Below are 26,508 nucleotides of genomic sequence, written 5' to 3'. Positions count from 1 at the left end.
AGACTAAAAAGATGTTCTCAACTGAAACTGGAGACAAACTGAGTTGAGCTGCTTTAACCTCCACTACTGATATTTATTGATCGGTGTTATCGACACAATTCTTCACAAAAAAAGCATCGATATGAGAATAACCTTCTGACACACAACCCAAACACACTGTGGTCAACCTGAACTTCAGTAGCTGACAGAAAAAACAACTAAAAGTTATTAGAAAATCTACTAGAGCAGTGTTAAAACATTAAAAACACAGGTGAGGTTTTTAAAAAGTGAAATGAAGGAGGACATACAGTAAACGCCTCGGTTAGTGAGGGACACAAGCCAAACTACCACCAGGAAAATCACTCATTTCTGTTTGTTATTTTACTAAAAAAGTAGAATTCACTTAGACTAACAGAAGTCCGACACCCTGACCATGAGGTATGAGACATTATAAAGTTTCTGATGGGCTTAAAAACATGGTTTAAAACATGCAGACAGACTGAGTAGAGGTGCTTTAACCTCCACTACATCCCTGGTTAGCAGGATGAGGGCGCCCTCTTGTGTTGTGCATCAGGTTTCACATTTCTCTTGTTATTAACCTGCTGTGATGTTCACTGCAGGAAGACATGTCAAAACTTCACTGAGCCTTTGGCAGCTTCAAACAACATCAGTAAAGAGACATTTAAATAGATGTAATATCACACTATGTCAGTTTGTTCACAGGAGTCACACCCTGTAACACTGATGCTGCATTCAGGTCACATGGGAAAGATGGTAGAGAGGAGTTTCCAATTTACAAATATTATAACATCAGCTCTCAGGTTGTAAATAGTATTTAGGAATGTGAGATTTGAGGCTGTAGATACAATTTTCTCCAACTTCTTGAATTCTGATTAAACACCATTGAAATATTTATAACCAGTAGAGAAACATCTACACAATATCTGTTGTCTCATGTGTGTCAGGACTCAACAAAACCTCCTCATACCCAAACTTGACCGCATCAATTTTAACAGTTTTTAAGTCTGTGTAATAAATCCTGTTTATTGACTAAGTGCACAAAGAAAATAAAGAGAAAAAAGCAGCAATTGATGTAAAACTCTGCTCATCTCTGTGTGACAAACTGTTTGATTTGAAAGGACAGAGACTGACTGACTCTAAACATGAACACTGGGCTTTGTGTTGTTTCAGGAGGAAAACTGTCTCAGTTATTCTCTCATATTAGTTTCATATTTTCTCCATCAGCTTTGTATGATACCCTGGAATGAAGACAAGGAGGAAAATACTTTGTTCATGTTTGTTTATTCATCATGGAAACCTTCAGTTTGTTCACACATCCCATCAGTAAAGTCTGTTAAATGACTCTCGTTCAATGATCTCATGTTCAGATTCACTTCATCAACACAATCAGTTTGTTTGAGCAGAATCTCAGAGATGTGAACGAGAATAATGAAGGATCTCCTTATTGATTATGATCATGATAATTACAGTTTCATAAAGCTCAAAGGTCTGCCAAAAGAATAAATGTCAATGTAATTATAGTTTTTTTTCTAAAATATCTTTTAGAGCACAGAGAAGTTTACATATTCATGCAGAGAAATATCAGTTCAGGTGAACAAACATCATCATGAGCAGTGAAACAGACACAGGAAGTAGCGCCACCTGAAGACACTCACACATTTACAGAACAACTCATGAGAAGATGTCAAAGTACCACCTTAATGTTTGATTGACAGCTGATCTCTGAGCAGTGAAGAAATGACACAACAATCAGCTCTCAGCAACAAACATGGAGACAGAATGAGTTTAAGAGTTAAAACACAGAATTTAACCCTTAAATGACTTCTATCTATTTCAGTTTACAGAACTCAGCAGTGTCTCCATCATAATAAAGCCAAAATCCAGCATAGAGAGGCTCAGTGAATGTGGTCTGGACTCTGTGGAGGAGAGTCATGGTTTCAGAGACGCTGTAGAAAGACAGAATACCTGCACTGTGATCCAGGTACACTCCTATTCTGGAGGACAGAGGACCTGACACGGGAGTTTCGACTTTGTTGTACCAAAATCTATAACTGTTTTTGTCACAACGTAACGCCCAAGATTTGTCATTGTATCCAAACAAACATTCATTCGACTCCCCTGCTCTCCTGATACTCTTGTATGCGACTGCTACAGCAACTCCTATCCCTCTCCACTCCACCTCCCAGTAACAACGTCCAGTCAGACTCTCTCTACTCAGGACCTGACACCAACCAGTGAATCTGTCTGGGTGACTAGAATAAGACTGTTGTTGTCTCATTAATGTTGCTTTTCTGTTCCCCTCAGATAATAGCAGATGTGTGTTTGCTGTGTTTGGATCCAGTGTGATTTCTCGTGAATATTTTAAGAATCCAACTCTGGTCTTGGGCTCTGGTTGTGGCAGTAAAACATCCACTTCAGTCACTGTCTGTGAGACGTTTGTCCATTTCTCTCTCAGAACGTCCTGTAGTTTATCTCTGACTTCTGACACAGCCGCCGTCACGTCCTCAAAGTAGCTCAGAGGACGGATATTGATGCTGGATGAGTGTTTAGATTCACTGAGTGGTGACAGTGAGGGGTAGTTGAGTAGAAACTGGTTGTGATCCTCTGTGTGTGACAGCAGCTTCATCTCAGCGTCTCTCCTCTTCAGCTCAGTGATCTCCTGCTCCAGCTTCTCCTGAAGCTCTTTGACTCGACTCACTTCACTTTTCTGCTGGGATCTGACCTGCTGCTTCACATCACAGCTTCTTTTCTCCATGAGACGGATCAGCTCGGTGAAGATCTTCTCACTGTCCTCCACTGCTTTATCAGCAGAGCGATTGACAGCCTCCACCTCCTGTTGGAGCTGCTTCACATCTTTCTCTCTGTCCTGGATCCTCTGCTGGATGTTGAGTCGACTCACCTCCAGCTCTCTCTGCCTCTCGGTCCTTTCTGCTGCAGCTGAGACGGTGTCGTGGCCTTTATGTTCATCCACAGAGCAGAGATAACAGATACACTGCTGATCAGTACGACAGAACATCTTCATCACCTCATCGTGACGAGAGCAGATGTTCTCCTGGAGCTTCTTGGAGGGCTCCACCAGCTTGTGTTTCTTAAACGGAGCTGAGTCATAATGAGGCTGGAGGTGTTTCTCACAGTAAGAGGCCAGACACACCAGACAGGACTTGAAGGCTGTCAGTTTCCAACCAGTGCAGACATCACAGGCCACATCTTCAGGTCCAGCATAGCAGTGATCAGCAGGAACAGCTTGGAGTCCAGTCTTCTTCAGTTCCTCCACTAAATCTGCAAACATGGTATTTTTCATCAGGACAGGCCTCGGTGTGAAGGTCTGCCTACACTGAGGGCAGCTGTAGATCTTTTTCTCATCCTCTCCATCCCAGTGGGTTTTAATACAGTTCATGCAGTAGTTGTGTCCACAGGAAATAGTCACCTGATCCTTCAGTAGATCCAGACAGATCGAACAGCAGAATTTTGCTTGATCCCTCTGATTTTCTTGCTGCGCCATTTCACCTCTTGTGATAGTGACTGTCAAATAGTCTTACTTTCTCTGAAGAGAAACAAACTCTGTGCTCTGTCGGACAACAAATCTCTGCTCGTTCTGCTCTTGTTCAGTTGCTGCAGTGAATGAGGTTTATCAGCTCAACATTTCACAACATGTTGTTTACACGTATCCTAATACCTGCAGATCTGTGAAGGGAGGGAACGAGCAAATAATTTGATAGGGTGGAGTTCGCTGTGTTTGAGAGCTGGAAAAAGGGAATGATTTTCAGGCTTTACTGCATTCCACAAAGAGCCTTTTTCAAGAGGCAGGGTGTGTTATCTCTCATTTACAATGTGCAGTAAGAATAGCTGGACTTAAAGCTAGGACACCCATTTCACAACAGTTGACATTTAATTACCAGCCCTGACAGCATATTGTTTTCACCTTGTGAGTCTGTGGGTGTGTCATCTTGACAAAATGTGGTCCTGGAGACACCCTCTATAGCGGGAACTACCACAGAAGCGGTTTTGAGTACTTTGCCATGTGTTAATATGTCTGTGGGACGATTTTTTCAACACAATAGCGCCACAACCGTGCAAGATGCAGTCAACAAGTGCCAGAGTTGTGGTATTGCTGCAATGCCAAATAGCGTCACAAAGTGGTAGCCTACCCCTCCTGTTTTGTTGTGATGTACTGAGAGTTGAGTTGAAAGTTTAGCGCACAGTCAGTGTTGCCCAGTTTGCTTATTATAAGCAACATTGGGCCTGTTTTCCTGAAAAGTTGCTTACAAATATTGGTAGTCGCTGTTTTTTTGGGCTTGTTTCTAAAGTTGCTTATTTGGGCTTGCTCCTGTCTCTCTTCTGTATAACGGTCTAGTTTGTCCTTTTGCAGGATCCAAACACAAACCCGATCTCTGATGACGCACCGCCGCCCCCGCCTCCCCCGCCGCCCCCCCGTTGTTGTGAGAGAAATGTTCATGGGGTTGATGGAGTTTAGTTTCGAAGCAGGAAGTCCAAAAGAACTTTTGTAAAACATGGGTGATTTTAAGTTGAAATAAAGGAGGGCAAACAGAAGTTAAACCTCCAGTCAGCGAGTATCATGAACCAAACAACCAATAATAAAGGCAATCATTTCAGCTTTTTTTTTATTTTAAATGACGCCGTCCTAGAAAGTCTGTCTATCTATGCAACACAGTGGTTAAAAACTCTGCTCAGTTCACTGTGACAAAGCTGTTTTAGTGAGGAAAGTTTTAAGGACTGAGACTGACTGAGTCTAATCATGAACACTGTAGTTTGTGGTGTTTCAGGAGGAAAACTGTCTCAGTTATACTCTCATATTATATCATATTGACTCTCTGACAAAGGCCTGATGCCGAAAGTTGGAGATTGCTTTTGGGTCTAACATGACTATGCCATTAAAATAATGGCATTTTAATTGTTTAAAAAGAAAGTGCCTTGTAGTTTTTTGTGTATACTCTTAAATTAGTTTCACGTTTTCTCCATCAGATTTGTATGATACCCTGGAATGAGGACAGGAGAAAATACTTTGTTCTTGTTTGTTTATTCATCATGTAAACCTTCAGTTTGTTCACACATCCCATCAGTAATCATGTACAGATTCACTTCAACAACACAATCAGTTAGTTTGAATAGAATCTCAGCGCTGTAAAAGAGAACAATGAAGGATCTCCTTATTGATTATGATCAGGAGAATTACAGTGAAAAAAGTGTTGAGAACAACATACGGTAAATGAAGGTCTGGTGCCTTCTCTCTGAAGACTCATGCAGTGGAACAACCTAAAAAAAGTCAGTTCAGGTGAACAAACATCATCAACATGAGCAGTGAAACAAACACAGGAAGGAGCGCCACTTGAAGACACTCACACATTTACAGAACAACTCATGAGAAGATGTCAAAGAATCACCATAATGTTTGATTGACAGCTGATCTCTGAGCAGTGAAGAAATGACACAACAATCAGCTCTCAGCAACAAACATGGAGACAAAATGAGTTTAAGAGTTAAAACACAGAATTTAACCCGTAAATGACTTCTGTCTATTTCAGTTTACAGAACTCAGCAGTGACTCCATGATCATAATAAAGAAAAAGTCCAGCATAGAGAGGCTCAGTGAATGTGGTCTGGACTCTGCTGAGGAGAGTCATGGTTTCAGAGACGCTGTAGAAGGACAGAATACCTGCACTGTGATCCAGATACACTCCTACTCTGGAGGACAGGGGACCTGAGACGGGAGTTTTGACTTTGTTGTACCAAAATCTATACCTGTCTTGGTAACAATCTAACGCCCAAGATTTGTCATTGAATCCAAACCCACCCTCTAGTTTGTCCTTTTGCAGGATCCAAACACAAACCCGATCTCTGATGACGCACTGCCACCGCCGCCACTCAGAGTGTTGTTGTTGTGAGAGAAATGTTCATGGGGTTGATGGAGTTTAGCTAACAATGCCTGGTGCTAAGTGGACAAAAAAGAAATATGGCGAAAAGTACAACAAAGACTGGGAAAAAGAGAGTGGACTTAAAGATTGGATTCGCCGTGTGTGATATACGAGCACGTCATGCCAATCTGGTTCGATATGCTAGCACTGAAAAACATAAAAGAAACACAGCACCGTTCTCTTCGATGAGGCTTATCTTACCTAAAAATGCAATGCAAAATAAAGTCATACATATATATATATGTATATATAAATTTATATATACATATATATATATACACATATACATAAATATATACATATATATATTCATAAATATATATATATATATATATGTATGTCAACTCTCAGAGTGCAAATGACTGACGACTAACTATATTATCTTTGTTGCAGATGCATTGTTAGGGTTCTAGTTTTGTTTCCATTAATGTGATTCATGTCTGTATTACTATTATATTAATGTTACTAAACCATTGTTAGGTAGAATATACAATATAATATGTTATTCAAGGCATTCATTTTTCATAATCACAAGGTTATTCCAAAAAAAGAAAAAAAAATAGAGAATGTACATAAAATAATAAAATAAAATAACAATGCTTGTTTCTATAGGAGATAACACAAACTGTAAGAAGTGCTTATATCTCATGAAAAGCATTACCACTGGTAAAACTGATTTAGAAATTAATGACAGAAATATTTTATAGAGAAGATTAAATGAAAACATTCCCTCAATATTCTTTCTGAAATATTGTTTTCAGTTTTAAACAATGTGAAGAGGAATTAAAATGTTCATTATATCCATATCCTTAAAGTTGATTTGTTTTAGAAACAAAAACAAAAATTTAATAAAAATGATTGAAATAAAACTGTAAAATAAAATCTGAAAAAAAACGATTAGAGAACTATACAAGCCAATAAAAAGTGGATATAAGTCCAATAATATTTATCTATTTGTATTTAAATACTAAAAAATTAATACAAATCCTGTTTCGCAGCTAAGCTCAGACAGCTCAGGTTGGAAAAGGAAGAATCATTCAGCATCCTGGAGAGGGACGTTAACAGGCTGTTCAAGAACAGCATACACACATCCTCCGACCGCGTCCAACACTGTTTAACAGACGGGCTTCACTAGATAGAACTTTGCGGTTTTGGTGCTTCTGTGTAGTTTGTGTTGGAGTCTGAGTCTGAACAGCGTAGCCACATGTGAGCGCGCATGGGACGTCAACCCGGCTGATTTATACATGTAAGAAGTTACAAACAGTCCCTTTAAAAATAAAGTGTCTTGGAATTTGTAGTGTGATTTTTGTGTATACTCTCATATTAGTTTCCCATTTTCTCCATAAGCTTTGTATGATACCCTGGAATGAAGACAAGGAGGAAAATACTTTGTTCGTGTTTGTTTATTCATCATGTAAACCTTCAGTTTGTTCACACATCCCATTAGTAAAGTCTGTTAAATGACTCGTTCAATGATCTCATGATCAGATTCACTTGACATGGAGGTTCTGTTTCCCTGTGTGTTTATCAGAGAATAAACAGAGACCAACTATAAGGAGATCCCGGTGTCACGGCGTCTTTACTAACTAACCAACACAACGCAGAAGCCCACCGGTTACACACATCAAAACTGATGAGTTTATCAGGAGTTCGTCAGGAGTGGGGACATGGACACGTTTAAAGAGTTAAAATACAGGTTTATCAAGGCAGTGAGAGAAACTCAACGACTGTACTCTGAGAAACTCCAACAGCAGTTCTCAGTAAACGACTCTGCTTCTGTCTGAAAGGGTCACAGATAGATACCAAATGCAAACCTAAAGCCCCCCCCCACCCCACCCCACTAACGACGTCTGCATGGCCCTCGACCTGAATGAGTTCTACTGTCGTTTTAAAAGACAATGGGACAGTCCTGAACACCGACGACGACTCTCTCCATCCTGGAGAGGAACGTTAACAGGCTGTTCAAGAGAAGCCACTTTACACTACCAGCTCAGCAGCAAACAGCAGACTCTAATCCAGAATGAACCAGATCAGCTGCTTCTGTACTTCATTTGTTGATTAATATGAATAAATGAATCATACTTTTCAATTTAACTAATATTATCCTTTTATTTTTTCACAAATAATCAACAAACTCAAACGTATTAGTTTCTTCATACCTTTAAAATTAGAAATGATTTACTGATAGTTTTAAATAAATCGGTTCATAATAAAGTATTAATTTGAAATGAAATCTTCAAACACACCGTGGTCAACCTGAACTTCAGTAGGTGGAAGCATGAAGACCAAAAGCAATTTTGTAAAACATGGGTGATTTTAAGTTGAAATAAAGGAGGGCAAACAGAAGTAAAACCTCCAGTCAGCGAGTATCATGAACCAAACAACCACTAATAAAGGCAATAATTTCAGCTTTCTTTCATTTTAAATGATGCCGTCCCAGAAAGTCTGCACAAATCCACACAGTGGTTAAAAACGCTGCTCAGTTCTCGGTGAAGTTTTAAGGACTGAGACTGACTGCTCTAAACATGAACACTGTAGTTTGTGGTATTTCAGGAGGAAAACTGTCTCTCATATTATATTATATTGACTCTCTGACGAAGGCTTAGTGCCCAAAATTGATGTTTGCTTTTGGGTCTAACATGACTATGCCATTACAGTAATGGCATTTTAATTGTTTAAAAGGAAAGTGCTTTGTAGTTTTTTGTGTATACTCTTAAATTAGTTTCACATTTTCTCCATCAGCTTTGTATGATACCCTGGAATGAGGACAGGAGAAAATATTTTGTTCTTGTTTGTTTATTCATCATGTAAACCTTCAGTTTGTTCACACATCCCATCAATAATCATGTACAGATTCACTTCATCAACACAATCAATTAGTTTGAATAGAGTCTCAGCGATGTAAAAGAGAACAATGAAGGATCTCATTATTGATTATGATCAGGAGAATTACAGTGAAAAAATCGTTGAGAGGGCGTCACAGTAGCTCACCAGGTTCGAATCCGACCTGCGGCCCTTTCCTGCTTCCCATCCCCTCTCTCTCTCCCCCTTACAAAAAAACTATCTCTCTGTCTCTGTCAAAATAAAGGTATAAAAACCCAAAAAATAATCTTAAAAAAAAAAAAAAAAAAATTGCTGAGAACAACATACGGTAAAGGAAGGTCTGGTGCCTTCTCTCTGAAGACGCATGCAGTGGAACAACCTAAAAAAAGTTAGTTCAGGTGAACAAACATCATCATCATGAGCAGTGAAACAGACACAGGAAGGAGCGCCACCTGAAGACACTCACACATTTACAGAACAACTCATGAGAAGATGTCAAAGAATCACCATAATGTTTGATTGACAGCTGATCTCTGAGCAGTGAAGAAATGACACAACAATCAGCTCTCAGCAACAAACATGGAGACAAAATGAGTTTAAGAGTTAAAACACAGAATTTAACCCTTAAATGACTTCTGGTTATTCCAGTTTACACAACTCAGCAGTGTCTCCGTAATCATAAGGCAGACTAAGTCCAGCATAGAGAGGCTCAGTGAATGTGGTCTGGACTCTGTGGAGGAGAGTCATGGTTTCAGAGACGCTGTAGAAGGACAGAATACCTTCACTAGGATCCAGGTAGACTCCTACTCTGCGGGACGGAGGACCTGAGGCGGGAGTTTGGACATCGTTGTACCAAAATCTATAACTGTCTTGGTCACCAGCTAACGCCCAAGATTTGTCATTAAATCCAAACCCACATTCATTCACCGTCCCTGCTCTCCTGATACTCTTGTATGCGACTGCTACATCAACTCCTGTCCCTCTCCACTCCACCTCCCAGTAACAACGTCCAGTCAGACTATCTTTACTCAGGACCTGACCACATCCAATGAATCTGTCTGAGTGATTAGAATAAGACTGTTCTTCTATCATTATTGTTGCTTTTCTGTTCCCTTCAGATAATAACATCTCTCTGTGTGCTGTGCTTGGATCCAGTGTGATTTCACATGAATATTTTAAGAATCCAGCTCTGGTCTTGGGCTCTGGTTGTGGCAGTAAAACATCCACTTCAGTCACTGTCTGTGAGACGTTTGTCCATTTCTCTCTCAGAACGTCCTGTAGTTTATCTCTGACTTCTGACACAGCCGCCGTCACGTCCTCAAAGTAGCTCAGAGGACGGATATTGATGCTGGATGAGTGTGTAGATTCACTGAGTGGTGACAGTGAGGGGTAGTTGAGTAGAAACTGATTGTGATCCTCTGTGTGTGACAGCAGCTTCAGCTCAGCGTCTCTCCTCTTCAGCTCAGTGATCTCCTGCTCCAGCTTCTCCTGAAGCTCTTTGACTCGACTCACTTCACTTTTCTGCTGGGATCTGACCTGCTGCTTCACATCACAGCTTCTTTTCTCCATGAGACGGATCAGCTCGGTGAAGATCTTCTCATTGTCCTCCACTGCTTTATCAGCAGAGCGATTGACAGCCTTCACCTCTTGTTGGCGCAGCTTCACATCTTTCTGTCTGTCCTGGATCCTCTGCTGGAGCTTTAGGCGACTCAGCTTGAGCTTTAAATGTTCATCTGGAGAGCAGATATCCTCCTGGTGAGTGCAGCAGGACATGTTCATCACCTCATCATGATGACGAGAGCAGATGTTCTCCTGGAGCTTCTTGGAGGGCTCAACCAGCTTGTGCTTTTCAAAAGCAGGCGATTCATAATGAGGCTGGAGGTGTTTCTCACAGTAAGAGATTAGACACACCAGACAGGACTTGAAGGCTTTCAGTTTCCTCCCAGTGCAGAAATCACAGGCCACATCTTCAGGTCCAGCATAGCAGTGATCAGCAGGAGCAGCTTGGAGTCCAGTCTTCTTCAGTTGCTCCACTAAATCTGCTAACATGGTGTTTTTCATCAGGACAGGCCTCAGTGTGAAGGTGTGCCAACACTCAGGGCAGATGACGATTTTCTTCCCATGCTTTTCAAAGCAAGAGCGTTTAAGACAGTTCATGCAGTAGCTGTGTCCACAGGGAATAGTCACCGGATCCTTCAATAGATCCTGACAGAATAAACAGCAGAAGGTCTTTCGGTCCAGTTGAACTCCTTGCTGCGCCATTTCACCTTGTGGTAGTGACTGTGTGAGAGTTTCTCTGACTTAAATCCAAACTCTGCTCCTTTTGTTCATGTTCATATGCTAATCTTCACTGAATGGGGCTCGTCAGCTCCTGCTCTATCACAGGTTGGCTAAACCCATCTTCACACTTGCATATCAGTGAGGGGGAGGGAACGAGGCGACATTTGCACAGAGTGGAGCTGGCTGTGTTTGAGAGCAGGATGAAGAGGGAGGAGGTATCAAGCTTTCATGCAATAGAGAGCCAAAGTCACGCCTCTTCCGGTGGACCGCCATGGGACCTTGTTTAAAAAAAAATGAGATCAGTAGTCAACGGAGAGAGATAAATCACAGATACCACAGTATCAAGGAGAAAGTGAGGAGTATCCTGGCAGATAGCTCCCATCTTCTCGTCAGCTAGTTTGAGCTGAAGGAGGTGCTATAGAGTCCATCTGGCAACCAAAAAATGTGTTTAAAAAGTCCTTCATCCCAAATGCCATCAATATTCTTAACTCAACAAAGTGACTGAGCAGATCTAAGCCACAGACACTGACATGAACTGTTTTAATGTCTAACATAGCCTGTCTATATATCTGCTTTTTAATAACTGCTGTCTGATTTTAATGTTGTTGTTTCTTGTGTTTGGTGAGTCGCAGACAAATTTCCACCCTGTCGGACAATAAAGATTTGTTGTATTGTATTGTAAATATGTTTTGATCCTGTTTTAATTGCGTCATGACTTGTAAAATTATGTTTTAAATTGACAAACATCATATGTGTGATTCATGACGCAATTCAAACAGGATCAAAAAAAATATTTATCTTCATATTTTTTCCGACATAAGGTCCCATGAGGTCCACCGGAAGGGGTGGGATTCGCCTCTCTCTCCAGAAGGAGGGTTTTTCTCTTCAATAATATTGAAGAAAAAATATTGTGTTCAATATTCATAAACTACTTTTTAAATCTATTGTTACAAAGTGCTTCACAGAAGAATGAAAAAAGAAGCAGTGAACAGGGCCGGCTCTAGTCCTTTTAGTGCCCTAGGTGAAATCCAGATTTGGAGCGCCGCTCTAGGGCTGTATTCTAAACCGCATACTATACTAGTAGTACATGATTTGGTCAAAATGTAGTATGTAGTATGCAGTATGCGAAAAAAAGCAAAATCTACAATATGCCAAAAGTACCCGGATGTCGTACTGATTTGGAAAGAATCTCCAGTATCCATCGGACCAGTCTACCTCGCCTTCTGTATCCCACAATGCAAAGCGCTGGAACAGAACAGGCTACAATTGCAACAACAGCAGCTAAACACTGCTTGTTTTAACATTTTTGTAGCTATTTCATCACAAAGTTCATTTCTGAGAATTTTTTAGGAGAGAAATCAACTGTGTAGATTTTGAATATTGACAGTTTTACGATATTAGATGGCAAATCGAACATTTGCTCCACCGTTTTCGGTGTTGAGAAGCTCCACAAACTGCCATGACAGCTAACTAGCGCCTGCTGGGGTCGCTACCTCGTCAGGCGGGCGGTCACACTTTCAGACCGCTATGAGCTGGCTGGAGCTCTCTAGAGACACCGGTCTGTAGACAAGGGGCTTTTATTTCCTTGTTGACGGATAGTTTGTTTAAATATCACAACACAAATGTCCATTATACAATTAACGGGAACCTGTGGTTGTCTGTCTTTTGAGTTGGAAAACTCCACAATTGCCCACGGGCACTACGAGCTGTTAGAATATATAGTTTAAACCTGCAGTATCTTATAAAGTAAACAACCAGAACATTTTCGATAATATTGTAATAGTGGTACAAGTTTGTTTTTTTGTCCAGTGCTTTAAGAGCTGGTTTAAAGGCTAAAGCCTGGCCTAGCATACTGCAAAATACATCGCTTTAACTGTTTCATACTGCATACTACTGAGGAATGCAGTATACAGTATGCAGAACTACATACTGTATGTAGTAGGCGGTTTCGAATACAGCGTATGGCCTGAAGCATATAGCCTGTATTTTTCTCCACTGAGAATAATTCAAAGTTTTGCAGAATTGTCTTATATTGACGTTCTTGTTTGGTGTTGCATTTAAAAAAAATAAATAAAAAAATACAACCCTTTTTTGCCCATTAAAATATCATATTTTTTTCTTTGTTTTTGGTGCAAAAAACGAATGACGAATTAATGACTAACTAAATTATCTGATAGAGATACAGTAGATACTTCACTGAAACTTCACCAATGTGGAGAAATTCTCACATTCACACATCTGACACACTTTTCTTTTTGTGTAATTGTCTGTTAGATAAAAACATAGTACACATAGTATATTATCAAAACAGATAGTTTTGCTACACACATTTGTGCGTGGGGATATTAGATTTTACCTTTTGGGGTCTAGAATGTAGAAGGGGTCTTTCACAAATATAATCTATAACTATGCATTATAATCTATAACTATGCATTCTGTTTTTTATGTAAAATTTGAGAAGTAACCAGTAACTGTATCCTTCAGACCAATGCAGAGGAGGAAAAAGTAGAATATTTCTCTCTGAATTGTAGTGAAGTAGAAGTATAAAGTAGCCGAAAATGAGAATATTCAAGTCTTAAAGTTGTACTTGACTGCACTACTTGAGTAAAAGTACTTCATTATCACTGCTGATTGTCTGAACAAACAGCTTTTACATGTCAAAGAAGGTAAACAGAAGGTGAGTTGTTCTCAGTAAACGACTCTGCTTCTGTCTGAAAGGGTCTCAGATAGATACCAAATGCAAAACCTAAAATGCAAAGCTAAAGACCCCCCCCCACCGTTGTCGTTTAAAGACTTAAAATACAGGTTTATCAAGGTGGTGAGTGAAACTCAATGACTGTACTCTGAGAAAGTCCAACAGCAGTTGTCAGTAAACGACTCTGTTTCTGTCTGAAAGGGTCTCAGATAGATACCAAATGCAAACCTAACGCCCCCCCCCCCCCCCCCCCCCCCCTCCCTCCACCCCACTCCACTCCACTAACGACGTCTGCATGGCCAACGACCTGAATGAGTTCTACTGTCGTTTTAAAAGACAATGGGACAGTCCTGAACACCGACGACTCTCCTTCCTGAAGAGGGACGTTAACAGGCTGTTCAAGAGAAGCCACTGTACACTACCAGCTCAGCATCAGACAGCAGACTCTAATCCAGAATGAACCAGATCAGCTGCTTCTGCTGTTCTTTTGTTGATTCATATGAATTGATAAATCATACTTTTTAAGTTAACTAATATTATCCTTTTATTTTTTCACAACTAATCAACAGACAGCACTCAAACTTATTAGTTTCTTCATACCCTTAAAATTAGAAAAGACTTACTGATAGTTGTAAATGAATCGGTTCATAATAAAGTATCAGCTTGAAATTAAATCTTCAAACACACCGTGGTCAACCTGAACTTCAGTAGGTGGAAGCGTGAAGTCCAAAAGCACTTTTGTAAAACATGGGTGATTTTAAGTTGAAATAAAGGAGGGCAAACAGAAGTTAAACCTCCAGTCAGCGAGTATCATGAACCAAACAACCACTAATAAAGGCAATAATTTCAAATTTCTTAAATTTTAAATGATGCCGTCCCAGAAAGTCTTTCTATCTATGCAACACAGGGGTTAAAAACGCTGCACAGTTCCCGGTGAAGTTTTAAGGACTGAGACTGACTGCTCTAAACATGAACACTGTAGTTTGTGATGTTTCAGGAGGAAAACTGTCTCAGATATACTCTCATATTATATTATATTGACTCTCTGATAAAGGCTTGATGCCGAAAGTTGGAGTTTGCTTTTAGGTCTGACATGATTATGCCATCACAGTAAAGGCATTTTAATTGTTTAAAAGGAAAGTGCTTTGTAGTTTTTTGCGCATACTCTCATATTAGTTTTACATTTTCTCCATCAGCTTTGTATGATACCCTGGAATGAAGACAAGGAGGAAAATACTTTGTTCGTGTTTGTTTATTCATCATGTAAACCTTCAGTTTGTTCACACATCCCATTAGTAAAGTCTGTTAAATGACTTGTTCGATGATCTCATGATCAGATTCACTTGACATGGAGGTTCTGTTTCCCTGTGTGTTTATCAGAGAATAAACAGAGACCAACTATAAGGAGATCCCGGTGTCACGGCGTCTTTACTAACTAACCAACACAACGCAGAAGCCCACCGGTTACACACATCAAAACTGATGAGTTTATCAGGAGTTCGTCAGGAGTGGGGACATGGACACGTTTAAAGAGTTAAAATACAGGTTTATCAAGGCAGTGAGAGAAACCAAACAACTGTACTCTGAGAAACTCCAACAGCAGTTCTCAGTAAACGACTCTGCTTCTGTCTGAGATAGATACCAAATGCAAACCTAAAACCCCCCCCACCTCACTCCACTAACGACGTCTGCATGGCCCTCGACCTGAATGAGTTCTACTGTCGTTTTAAAAGACAATGGGACAGTCCTGAACACCGACGACGACTCTCTCCATCCTGGAGAGGAACGTTAACAGGCTGTTCAAGAGAAGCCACTTTACACTACCAGCTCAGCAGCAAACAGCAGACTCTGATCCAGAATGAACCAGATCAGCTACTTCTGCACTTCATTTGTTGATTAATATGAATAAATGAATCATACTTTTCAATTTAACTAATATTATCCTTTTATTTTTTCACAAATAATCAACAAACTCAAACGTATTAGTTTCTTCATACCTTTAAAATTAGAAATGATTTACTGATAGTTGTAAATGAATTGATTCATAATAAAGTATTAATTTGAAATGAAATCTTCAAACACACCGTGGTCGACCTGAACTTCAGTAGGTGGAAGCATGAAGTCCAAAAGCACTTTTGTAAAACATGGGTGATTTTAAGTTGAAATAAAGGAGGGCAAACAGAAGTTAAACCTCCAGTCAGCGAGTATCATGAACCAAACAACCATCAATAAAGGCAATAATTTCAAATTTCTTAAATTTTAAATGATGCCGTCCCAGAAAGTCTTTCTATCTATGCAACACAGTGGTTAAAAACGCTGCACAGTTCCCGGTGAAGTTTTAAGGACTGAGACTGATTGCTCTAAACATGAACACTGTAGTTTGTGATGTTTCAGGAGGAAAACTGTCTCAGTTATACTCTCATATTTTATTATATTGACTCTCTGATAAAGGCTTGATGCCGAAAGTTGGAGTTTGCTTTAAGGTCTAACATGACTATGCCATCACAGTAATGGCATTTTAATTGTTTAAAAGGAAAGTGTCTTGTAGTTTTTTTGTGTATACTCTCATATTAGTTTTACATTTTCTCCATCAGCTTTGTATGATACCCTGGAATGAAGACAAGGAGGAAAATACTTTGTTCTTGTTTGTTTATTCATCATGTAAACCTTCAGTTTGTTCACACATCCCATCAATAATCATGTACAGATTCACTTCATTAACACAATCAATTGGTTTGAGCAGAATCTCAGCGATGTAAAAATGAATATTGAAGGATCTCCTTCTTGATTATGATCAGGATAATTACAGTGACAAAGTGGTGAGAACAACATACAGTAAAGTAAGGTCTGGTGCCTTCTCTCTTAAGACTCATGCAGTGGACCAACCAAAAAAAAGTCAGTTCAGGTGAACAAAGATCATCATGAGCAGTGAAACAGACACAGGAAGGAGCGCCACCTGAAGACACTCACACATTTACAGAACAACTCATGAGAAGATGTCAAAGTACCACCATAATGTTTGATTGACAGCTGATCTCTGAGCAGTGAATAAACTACACAACAATCAGCTCTCAGCAACAAACATGGAGACAGAATGAGTTTAAGAGTTAAAACACAGAATTTAACCCATAAATGACTTCTGTCTATTTCAGTTTACACAACTCAGCAGTGGTTCCATAATATGTAAGCCAAAATCCAGCATAGAGAGGCTCAGTGAATGTGGTCTGGACTCTGTGGAGGAGAGTCATGGTTTCAGAGACGCTGTAGAAGGACAGAATACCTGCACTGTGATCCAGGTACACTCCTATTCTGGAGGACAGAGGACCTGAGACAGGAGAAGTGACTTTGTTGTACAAAAATCTATAACTGTTTTGGTCACATCTTAACGCCCAAGATATGTTATTGTGTCCAAACCAACATTCATTCCAAAACCCTGCTCTCCTAATACTCTTGTATGCGACTGCTACATGAACTCCTCTCTTCTCCACCTCCCAGTAGCAACGTCCAGTCAGACTCTCTCTACTCAGGACCTGACTACAATCAGTGAATCTGTCTGGGTGACTAGAATAAGACTGTTCTTCTCCCATGAATGTTGCTTTTCTGTTCCCCTCAGATAATAACAGCGCTGTGTTTGCTGTGTTTGGATCCAGTTTGATTTCACGTGAATACTGTAAGAATCCAGCTCTGGTCTTGGGCTCTGGTTGTGGCAGTAAAACATCCACTTCAGTCACTGTCTGTGAGACGTTTGTCCATTTCTCTCTCAGAACGTCCTGTAGTTTATCTCTGACTTCTGACACAGCCGCCGTCACGTCTTCAAAGTAGCGTCGAGAATGGATATTGATGCTGGAAGAGTGTGTAGATTCACTGAGTGGTGACAGTGAGGAGTATCTGAGTAGAAACTGGTTGTGATCCTCTGTGTGTGACAGCAGCTTCAGCTCAGCATCTCTCCTCTTCAGCTCAGTGATCTCCTGCTCCAGCTTCTCCTGAAACTCTTTGACTCGACTCACTTCACTTTTCTGCTGGGATCTGACCTGCTGCTTCACATCACAGCTTCTTTTCTCCATGAGACGGATCAGCTTGGTGAAGATCTTCTCACTGTCCACCACTGCTTTATCAGCAGAGCGATTGACAGCCTCCACCTCCTGTTGGAGCAGCTTCACATCTTTCTCTGTGTCCTGGATCCTCTGCTGGATGTTGAGTCGACTCACCTCCAGCTCTCTCTGCCTCTCAGTCCTTTCTTCTTTCTCCTGGAGCTTCTTGGAGGGCTCCACCAGCTTGTGTTTCTTGAACGGAGCTGAGTCATAATGAGGCTGGAGGTGTTTCTCACAGTAAAAGGCCAGACACACCAGACAGGACTTGAAGGCTTTCAGTTTCCTACCAGTGCAGACATCACAGGCCACATCTTCAGGTCCAGCATAGCAGTGATCAGCAGGAGCAGCTTGGAGTCCAGTCTTCTTCAGTTCCTCCACTAAATCTGCTAACATGGTGTTTTTCAGCAGGATAGGCCTCCGTTTGAAGGTCTGCCTACACTGAGGGCAGCTGTAGATCTTCTTCTTATCCTCTCCATCCCAGAAGCTTTTTATACAGTTCATGCAGTAGCTGTGTCCACAGGAAGTAGTCACCGGATCCTTCAGTAGATCCAGACAGATTGAACAAGAGAATAACTCTCGGTCCAGCTGAACTCCTTGCAGCGCCATATCCAAACAGAAACTGTGCTGTCAGAGTGGAGCTGGCTGTGCTTTAGAGCAGGAAGAAGAGGGAGGAGTTATCATGCTGTCCAGCAGGAGGAGGGTTTTGATTGGACCGCAGCAGAGCGGGGGCGGGTCCTGTGTGAATGATGGAGTCATACCATTGGTCGGTGGAGATGGAGCTTTCCCATTGGCTGTTTCAAAATGACTGTTTTTGTTTCAGCCTGTGATGTCTCGATCAGCTGATTCACTTCCTCAACACACGTTCAGTTGTTGTTGCTGCGCAACGCATTATCCCCTCAAAGCTCGAGCCAGAAAGACGCATTTACAGTTATTCTCATTCGCTTTGACTCATTTCTCGAATTAGACTTATTTTTTTCAAAACAATAAGATCAAATCTCTGAACAATTAATTTGTTGTTCACAAAAGATTTGAATTTCTCATTCATTCAAGCAAATTGCACATGTTTTGGCACGTTTGCAAAAGAGTATAACCACTTTTCACATGTAACAGGGTCATTATGTACCCTATATCTATCTTGTTCTCTGGCTTTTATAATTACACAAAATTGATCTGGTTACAGTTTATTTTGACTGGGAGAAGCTTCAAACTCCAGAATATGTGAAGTTCAGAGCCCCTCCTCCTTCATTTCTTCTTCTGTGGTCTTTACTATAACCCCTCTCCCCTTTTGTACAACTATGCTGTGGGAGAGTGGCTGTCATTACTTTTGGCTGATTTATTATCCTTATCTATCCCATTAATTATCCTACTCTTTTGTTCATATTTTATTTTCTTATGATGTTATAACGTCTATCCCGACACAATATGGATTTCAATGAACTGGCATTTAGGTGTAGTTGTTTTAAGAGTAAATGCTGCTAGCTTAAAGTTACGGCGAGTTAAGCTGACTTCCGTTGTGTATACTGTATTCGTGTGTGTCACAGCTGGAGTGGGCAGTAGATTTGACATGGAGGTTCTGTTTCCCTGAGTGTTTATCAGAGAATAAACAGAGACCAACTATAAGGAGATCCCGGTGTCACGGCGTCTTTACTAACTAACCAACACAACGCAGAAGCCCACCGGTTACACACATCAAAACTGATGAGTTTATCAGGAGTTTGTCAGGAGTGGGGACATGGACACGTTTAAAGAGTTAAAATACAGGTTTATCAAGGCAGTGAAAGAAAACTCAATGACTGTACTCTGAGAAACTCCAACAGCAGTTCTCAGTAAACGACCCTGCTTCTGTCTGAAAGGGTCTCAGATAGATACCGAATGCAAACCTAAAGCTCCACCCCCCCACTCCACTAACGATGTCTGCATGGCCAAAGACCTGAATGAGTTCTACTGTCGTTTTAAAAGACAATGGGACAGTCCTGAACACCGACGACGACTCTCTCCATCCTGGAGAGGGACGTTAACAGGCTGTTCAAGAACAGCATACACACATCCTCCGACCGCGTCCAACACTGTTTTGCAAGACGGGCTTCACTAGATATAACTTTGCGGTTTTGGTGCTTCCGTGTAGTTTGTGTTGGAGTCTGAGTCTGAACAGCGTAGTCACACGCGAGCGCGCATATGCGAGCGCGCATATGCGAGCGCGCGGGACACCGACCCGGGCGATTTATACGTGTAAGAAGTTACAAACAGTCCCTTTAAAAATAAAGTGTCTTGGAATTTGTAGTGTAATTTTTGTGTACACTCTCATATTAGTTTACTATTTTCTCCATCAGCTTTGTATGATACCCTGGAATGAAGACAAAGAGGAAAATACTTTGTTCATGTTTGTTTATTCATCATGTAATCCTTCAGTTTGTTCACACATCCCATCAGTAAAGTCTATTAAATGACTCTCGTTCAATGATCTCATGTTCAGATTCACTTCATCAACACAATCAGTTTGTTTGAGCAGAATCTCAGTGATGTGAACGAGAATAATGAAGGATCTCCTTATTGATTATGATCATGATGATTTCAGTTTTATAAAGCTCAAAGGTCTGTCAAACAAATAAAAGTCAATATAATATAGTTTTTTTCCCTAAAATATCTTTTAGAGCACCGAGAAGTTAATATATTCATGTAGAGAATTATCAGTTCAGGCGAACAAAGATCATCATGAGCAGTGAAACAGACACAGGAAGGAGCACCACCTGAAGACACTCACACATTTACAGAACAACTCATGAGAAGATGTCAAAGTACCACCATAATGTTTGATTGACAGCTGATCTCTGAGCAGTGAAGAAATGACACAACAATCAGCTCTCTGCAACAAACATGGAGACAAAATGAGTTTAAGAGTTAAAACACAGAATTTAACCCTTAAATGACTTCTGTCTATTTCAGTTTATAGAACTCAGCAGTGTCTCCATCATAATAAAGACAAAGTCCAGCATAGAGAGGCTCAGTGAATGTGGTCTGGACTCTGTGGAGGAGAGTCATGGTTTCAGAGACGCTGTAGAAGGACAGAATACCTGCAATGTGATCCAGGTACACTCCTACTCTGGAGGACTGAGGACCTGAGACGGGAGTTTCGACTTTGTTGTACAAAAAATTATAATTGTTGTTGTCACATCTTAATGCCCAAGATATGTCATTCCATCCAAACCAACATTCATCGCAGCTCCCTGCTCTCCTGATACTCTTGTATGCAACTGCTACATCAACTGCTCTCTCCCTCCACTCCACCTCCCAGTAACAACGTTCAGTCAGACTCTCTCTACTCAGGACCTGATGACAATCAGTGAATCTGTCTGGGTGACTAGAATAAGACTGTTGTTGCATCGTAAATGTTGCTTTTCTGTTCCCCTCAGATAATAACAGCTGTGTGTATGCTGTGTTTGGATCCAGTGTGATTTCACGTGAATATTTTAAGAATCCAGCTCTGGTCTTGGGCTCTGGTTGTGACAGTAAAACATCCACTTCAGTCACTGTCTGTGAGACGTTTGTCCATTTCTCTCTCAGAACGTCCTGTAGTTTATCTCTGACTTCTGACACAGCCCCCGTCACGTCCTCAAAGTAGCTCAGAGGACGGATATTGATGCTGGATGTAGACTCGCTGAGCGGTGACAGTGAGGAGTAGCTGAGTAGAAACTGGTTGTGATCCTCTGTGTGTGACAGCACCTTCAGCTCAGCGTCTCTCCTCTTCAGCTCAGTGATCTCCTGCTCCAGCTTCTCCTGAAGCTCTTTGACTCGACTCACTTCACTTCTCTGCTGGGATCTCACCTGTCCTCCACTGCTTTATCAGCAGAGCGATTGACAGCCTCCACCTCCTGTTGGAGCAGCTTCACATCTTTCTCTCTGTCCTGGATCCTCTGCTGGATGTTGAGTCGACTCACCTCCAGCTCTCTCTGCCTCTCGGTCCTTTCTGCTGCAGCTGAGACGGTGTCGTGGCCTTTATGTTCATCCACAGAGCAGAGATAACAGATACACTGCTGATCAGTACGACAGAACATCTTCATCACCTCGTCGTGACGAGAGCAGATGTTCTCCTGGAGCTTCTTGGAGGGCTCCACCAGCTTGTGTTTCTTTAATGGAGCTGAGTCATAATGAGGCTGGAGGTGTTTCTCACAGTAAGAGGCCAGACACACCAGACAGGACTTGAGGGCTTTCAGTTTCCTCCCAGTGCAGACATCACAGGCCACATCTTCAGGTCCAGCATAGCAGTGATCAGCAGGAGCAGCTTGGAGTCCAGTCTTCTTCAGTTCCTCCACTAAAACTGCTAACATGGTGTTTTTCATCAGGACAGGCCTCGGTGTGAAGGTCTGCCTACACTGAGGGCAGCTGTAGATCTTCTTCTCATCCTCTCCATCCCAGAAGCCTTTAATACAGTTCATGCAGTAGCTGTGTCCACAGGAAGTAGCCACCGGATCCTTCAGTAGATCCAGACAGATCGAACAAGAGAATGAGTCTCGGTCCAGCTGAACTCCTTTCTGCGCCATTTCACCTCTCAGTAGCAACGACTGTCTGAGTTTAACTTCCTGAGAAGTGAATCTAGTTTGAAGTCTGATCTAAACAACATGTTTGTGCAGTGAATGGGGCCTGTCAGCTCTCACCATCTTTGTTACACCCTCTTTCAAACTGTAAATCTGAAGGGGAGGGAACAAAGAAATAAGCGGACCGAGTGGAGCTGTCTGTGTTTGAGAGCAGGAAGAGGAGGGAGGGGTTATAAAGCTATGAGTCATCCCAGGAAGAGGAGCTCGTGTATTTTAACTCTGTGTGTTCCAATACCCATACTACCATACTATTTAGTATGACAGAAAAATATTTCCTATGTCCCAATACATAGTATGTCAAATGCGGTATGCCAACAAATACCAGGATGTCCTACTACATCTGGTCGCATTTTGCAGAATGCAAGTAAACATGCTTTTCTGGCTGTTCTGACCCACAATCCTCTGTGCAGCAGATATATGAGCAAGAGGGTCAAAGGTCAAGGCCAAATAGTAAGTCACAATACTGCATACAACAGTGCGTACTTTGTAAGGACAGCAGCAGTATGTACTAAAAGTAAAAAGGGTGCAATTTGGAACATAGCCTCTGTTTCCTCATTTACAACAAAGCCTCAGTTAAAACCTGCTCCACATTTGAAAACATTTCGGTTTTTAGTTTTAAAATACTTCTTGGTGACGGCTCCATATTTCTCTGACTCATCCTCAAATTCAGTTTGATTTTCTTTTACTGATTAAAACAGCTGTGTGACGGTAGGTTAGTGGAGCTATCAAACTAAACTGTCATAAAATACACAGTTTGCTTTAAAATAATTTTTATTTTAAGCTGCGATGTTCACTGCAGGACGACATGTCACAACCTCACCGAGCCTTTGGCAGCTTCAAACAAAATCAGTAAAGAGACATTTAAATGGAGATTGAAACACTGGCATCTTTAATTCAGTGCAGCCTGTCTGGTCAGACCAGAACCAGTCAAATAAAAAAGATTGCTGAGAAGAAACATATTAAATTAAAATGACAGTAAAATATTAATAAAACCTGTGTCACTCACTGGGTGAGAGTCTATAGTCAGAAAACTACTCTGGAACATAAACTCTCCATCAAACACGATGAGTTGGCATCAAAGTAGTCTGAACATCTTGTTGCTTTTGGACATGAAGTCTTCCTGATGTTTATTCCCATTTGAGCGAATGCAGCGTCACATATATAGGCAGTAGCATTAAGATACAGTCCTTCTTACAGTATTTGTGTGATGTAAATAGTGTAGCAGTTTAATAAACTAATGCAATAAACTAATTAAGGTTGTGAAAGATTCAAGTCGTGAAGCTAACCGTTTATGGATCCCAATGAGCTAGTTTGTTAGGTTGCAGCTACAAAGGGCTCATTGGTCCGGGTAACAGTTTTAACAAATTAGCAGCAAGTTAACAAACAATTCTATAAAAACATAAGACGAAGCCCGCGTCCGAAATCACTCCCAATGCATTACGCAAGGTTCTTCTGACTTTCCCAGTTGGAAATGCTACTGAAGTCGGGGGGCGCTCCAGTTGAAATTTCCGACTGGGAACTCAGAAATTCTGACTTTCCAGTTCAAATGAAACAATCCCAAAATGCAATGTGCCAGATTTTATGGATGCAAAAGTTACACTACACCTGTAAGTGACAAAATAAAGATGATTAAGTGCCTGAAATCTCAGTTTACTGCTCACCATGACTGAACTGTTTTGTGTCTGTTATACAGGAAGCAGAGGATGAGTGAACAAGGGAGTGATTTCAGACTCAGAATGCCCATTAAGTGCCTAAGGTCAAAGGTTAGGGCGCGGCGAGGCCTCAGCAGATGGACTCGGCCATCCTCTCAGGCCGAGCTGATTGACAGGTGCTGGGCGGGGTGAAGACGTCGGGGTCGCTGATGCCCAGCTGGAGGTTGAAGAAGCGGGTGGAGGTGGTGACGCTGCTGTTCCGGGTGTAGGTCTCCTGCACTGGGTAGCAGTCCTTCAGGGTGTAAACGCCCACCCACGTCTCATCTGGTGGAAGACAAGCAGACGTAGCAGCTCAAAGAGGAATTTATTCCACCGACAGCTGCTCTTTAAAAGGACCAATATGTAATATATTTACTGTAATAAATCATAAAATGAGCATTACGTGTCATTACAGATTAAGGAAACATGCTGAATTGAAATACTGGCTTCTCTGACATAATGCCTCTGCGCCAGCGACAGCCGTAATGATAAAAATAAACCACATTTGTGTAACTTACGTTGGCGCGCCGGCTTCCTGTCCGACCACTCCAGAGCCTCCACGTTGTCCCCGGGGCCTCCGATGAAGTACTGGTCCTCGAAGGTGGAGTTGTCTGGGATGTCGAAGGGATCCCAGGCGTCCGTCAGAGCGACCTTTGAGCAGTCCTTCGTCTTCTGGTCGATCTGGAACATCACCATGCTCTGGTACAAGTAGATGTACTCAAAGAACCTAGAGCCGGACAGAGAGAACGAGGGAGGGGAAGTGAGAAGCTGCATTTTTTTTAGCCACTTGGGGGCAGCAGAACGACCTCAACACCATCCAAGACCTTGACCATGAACTCAGGCCTCATTGAGAAAATCTCTATTTTTGTTGATTCTTTTTTAAAACCTCATTTTATGTCTCTTCTCCCACATTTGTGGGATACAATCGATAAGATTAACATCCTAAAATCTATTGAATACCTGTGAACCAAAGAACCAAAGAGACACATAGACAATAATAGATGGAGAGAATAGAATGAACACTGTGACCATGTGATTTTGCTATTTTCTTATTGTTCTCTTCCTCTTCTCTCTTATTTGGCCCATCGAGAAGTATTTTTTATTTTTTATTATTAAGCGGAATAAGGGGAACTATTATGATGATGTCATGATTATTATCATTTTAATGAATTTCAAATTATTTTCCACTCACTTATTATTATTATTATTATTATTATTATTATTATTATTATTATTATTATGGCTGTTTCTCTTTGCTTTTATTTTAATTTGTTTATTCTTATTTCTTTCTCCTCTTTTTTTTCTCTTGAATTTTTCCCCCCTTTTGCATTAAAATATTGCTTTTGGATTTAAACATGATGCTACGGCATGTTCTTTGTCTTATGTAAGGGATAATGTACAGCGAAATAAACCCCGACAGGGCGATGTGGTTCATGTCTTGCATCGCCCTGAAGGGGTTTATTTCACAACAATGACCAGCTAGCTGTACATTATCCCGCTTATTACACGGCTACTTACTGAAGAAATCAATAATTTGACACAAAATGGTTCAACAGAGTCCGACATCAGAACTGTGCCCATAGCAACGGTCTGTTATACATAGCAACTGCCTGTTATACATAGCAACGACCTGTTATACATAGCAACAGTCTGTTATACATGGCAACTGTCTGTTATACATAGCAACGGCCTGTTATACATAGCAACGGCCTGTTATACATAGCAACAGTCTGTTATACATAGCAACGGTCTGTTATACATAGCAACGGTCGGCTATACATAGCAACAGCCTGTTATACATAGCAACAGTCTGTTATACATAGTAACGGTCTGTTATAAAGAAATAACAGACCGTAGAACGCCGTGATTGACCAATCACAATCGAGTATTCAACAAAGCCGTGTAATAATCATTGATATTGTACGATGCAATGATTTTGTTGATCTTGGAGAACAAAGTACATGTATGGTTTAATTGAGTCAATAAATAAAAAGTAAAAAAAAGAAAATACCTGTGATCAATATATTATTTACCACATGCAGAGCAAATTGAAGCAATTGACTTTTTTCTACAGGATTTTAATTCAAATACATTGCCAAGTGTTGATTGCATGTAGGAACTAATAAAGTTGGTCTCAACAAAGTATGACTTTCACCTCCAGATAAAAGCAGAACAAGCAGAGTTGGAAGAATACTGTAATATATATATATATAATGTTGTAGCATTAAGACTTCCCTTCACTGGAACGACGGGGCTGTGGACAGGGTTGTCCATATACATTTGGCAGTGTACTGTAATTCGGTGAAACATGTGGCAGAGCTTGAGTAAGCAAGCTAAACAAACCAAAGTCGATTAGCTGACTTTGTCCTTGTTTACCAGCCAGAGAACATTTCTCAATGCAGA

General features: G+C 40.9%; 4 protein-coding genes across 4 annotated transcripts in view; all 4 read right to left on the bottom strand.

Annotated features, from left to right (window-relative positions):
- Positions 1–1,262: 1,262 nt before the first annotated feature.
- On the bottom strand, positions 1,263–3,604 carry LOC141776435 (tripartite motif-containing protein 16-like). Its single transcript, XM_074650027.1, has 3 exons — positions 1,765–3,604; positions 1,385–1,696; positions 1,263–1,330 (listed from the first exon to the last, which is right to left on the bottom strand). Exon 1 carries the CDS (start codon positions 3,500–3,502, stop codon positions 1,829–1,831), a length of 1,674 nt encoding a protein of 557 aa, XP_074506128.1. The 5' UTR covers positions 3,503–3,604; the 3' UTR covers positions 1,263–1,330; positions 1,385–1,696; positions 1,765–1,828.
- A 5,584-nt stretch (positions 3,605–9,188) lies between these two features.
- Positions 9,189–11,018, bottom strand: LOC141776433 (tripartite motif-containing protein 16-like). Its single transcript, XM_074650025.1, has one exon. It carries the CDS (start codon positions 11,016–11,018, stop codon positions 9,396–9,398), a length of 1,623 nt encoding a protein of 540 aa, XP_074506126.1. The 3' UTR covers positions 9,189–9,395.
- A 5,353-nt stretch (positions 11,019–16,371) lies between these two features.
- On the bottom strand, positions 16,372–18,756 carry LOC141776432 (E3 ubiquitin/ISG15 ligase TRIM25-like). The gene has a single exon (XM_074650024.1). The coding sequence runs from the start codon at positions 18,426–18,428 to the stop codon at positions 16,875–16,877; it is 1,554 nt and encodes a 517-aa protein (XP_074506125.1). The 5' UTR covers positions 18,429–18,756; the 3' UTR covers positions 16,372–16,874.
- A 4,524-nt stretch (positions 18,757–23,280) lies between these two features.
- The window catches only part of epdr1 (ependymin related 1), a 5,399-nt gene continuing 2,171 nt past the window's right edge, over positions 23,281–26,508 (bottom strand). Inside the window, exons 2-3 of the mRNA XM_074650023.1 lie at positions 24,624–24,832; positions 23,281–24,390 (exon numbers count right to left, since the gene is read on the bottom strand). Of these exons, the coding sequence (XP_074506124.1) occupies positions 24,197–24,390; positions 24,624–24,832 (403 nt within the window). The 3' untranslated portion in view covers positions 23,281–24,196. The remainder of the gene's footprint in view (positions 24,391–24,623; positions 24,833–26,508) is intronic.

This window comes from Sebastes fasciatus, chromosome 11, assembly GCF_043250625.1.
Source record: "Sebastes fasciatus isolate fSebFas1 chromosome 11, fSebFas1.pri, whole genome shotgun sequence".
Classification (NCBI taxonomy): domain Eukaryota; kingdom Metazoa; phylum Chordata; class Actinopteri; order Perciformes; family Sebastidae; genus Sebastes; species Sebastes fasciatus.
Note: the sequence above shows the minus strand (reverse complement) of the source record. Positions and strands in the feature narration are given on the sequence as shown.

What these genes read in the sequence shown, in the direction of transcription:
- LOC141776435 (XM_074650027.1), bottom strand. Translation starts at nt 3,502, where the DNA reads ATGGCGCAGCAAGAAAATCAGAGGGATCAAGCAAAATTCTGCTGTTCG.
- LOC141776433 (XM_074650025.1), bottom strand. Translation starts at nt 11,018, where the DNA reads ATGGCGCAGCAAGGAGTTCAACTGGACCGAAAGACCTTCTGCTGTTTA.
- LOC141776432 (XM_074650024.1), bottom strand. Translation starts at nt 18,428, where the DNA reads ATGGCGCTGCAAGGAGTTCAGCTGGACCGAGAGTTATTCTCTTGTTCA.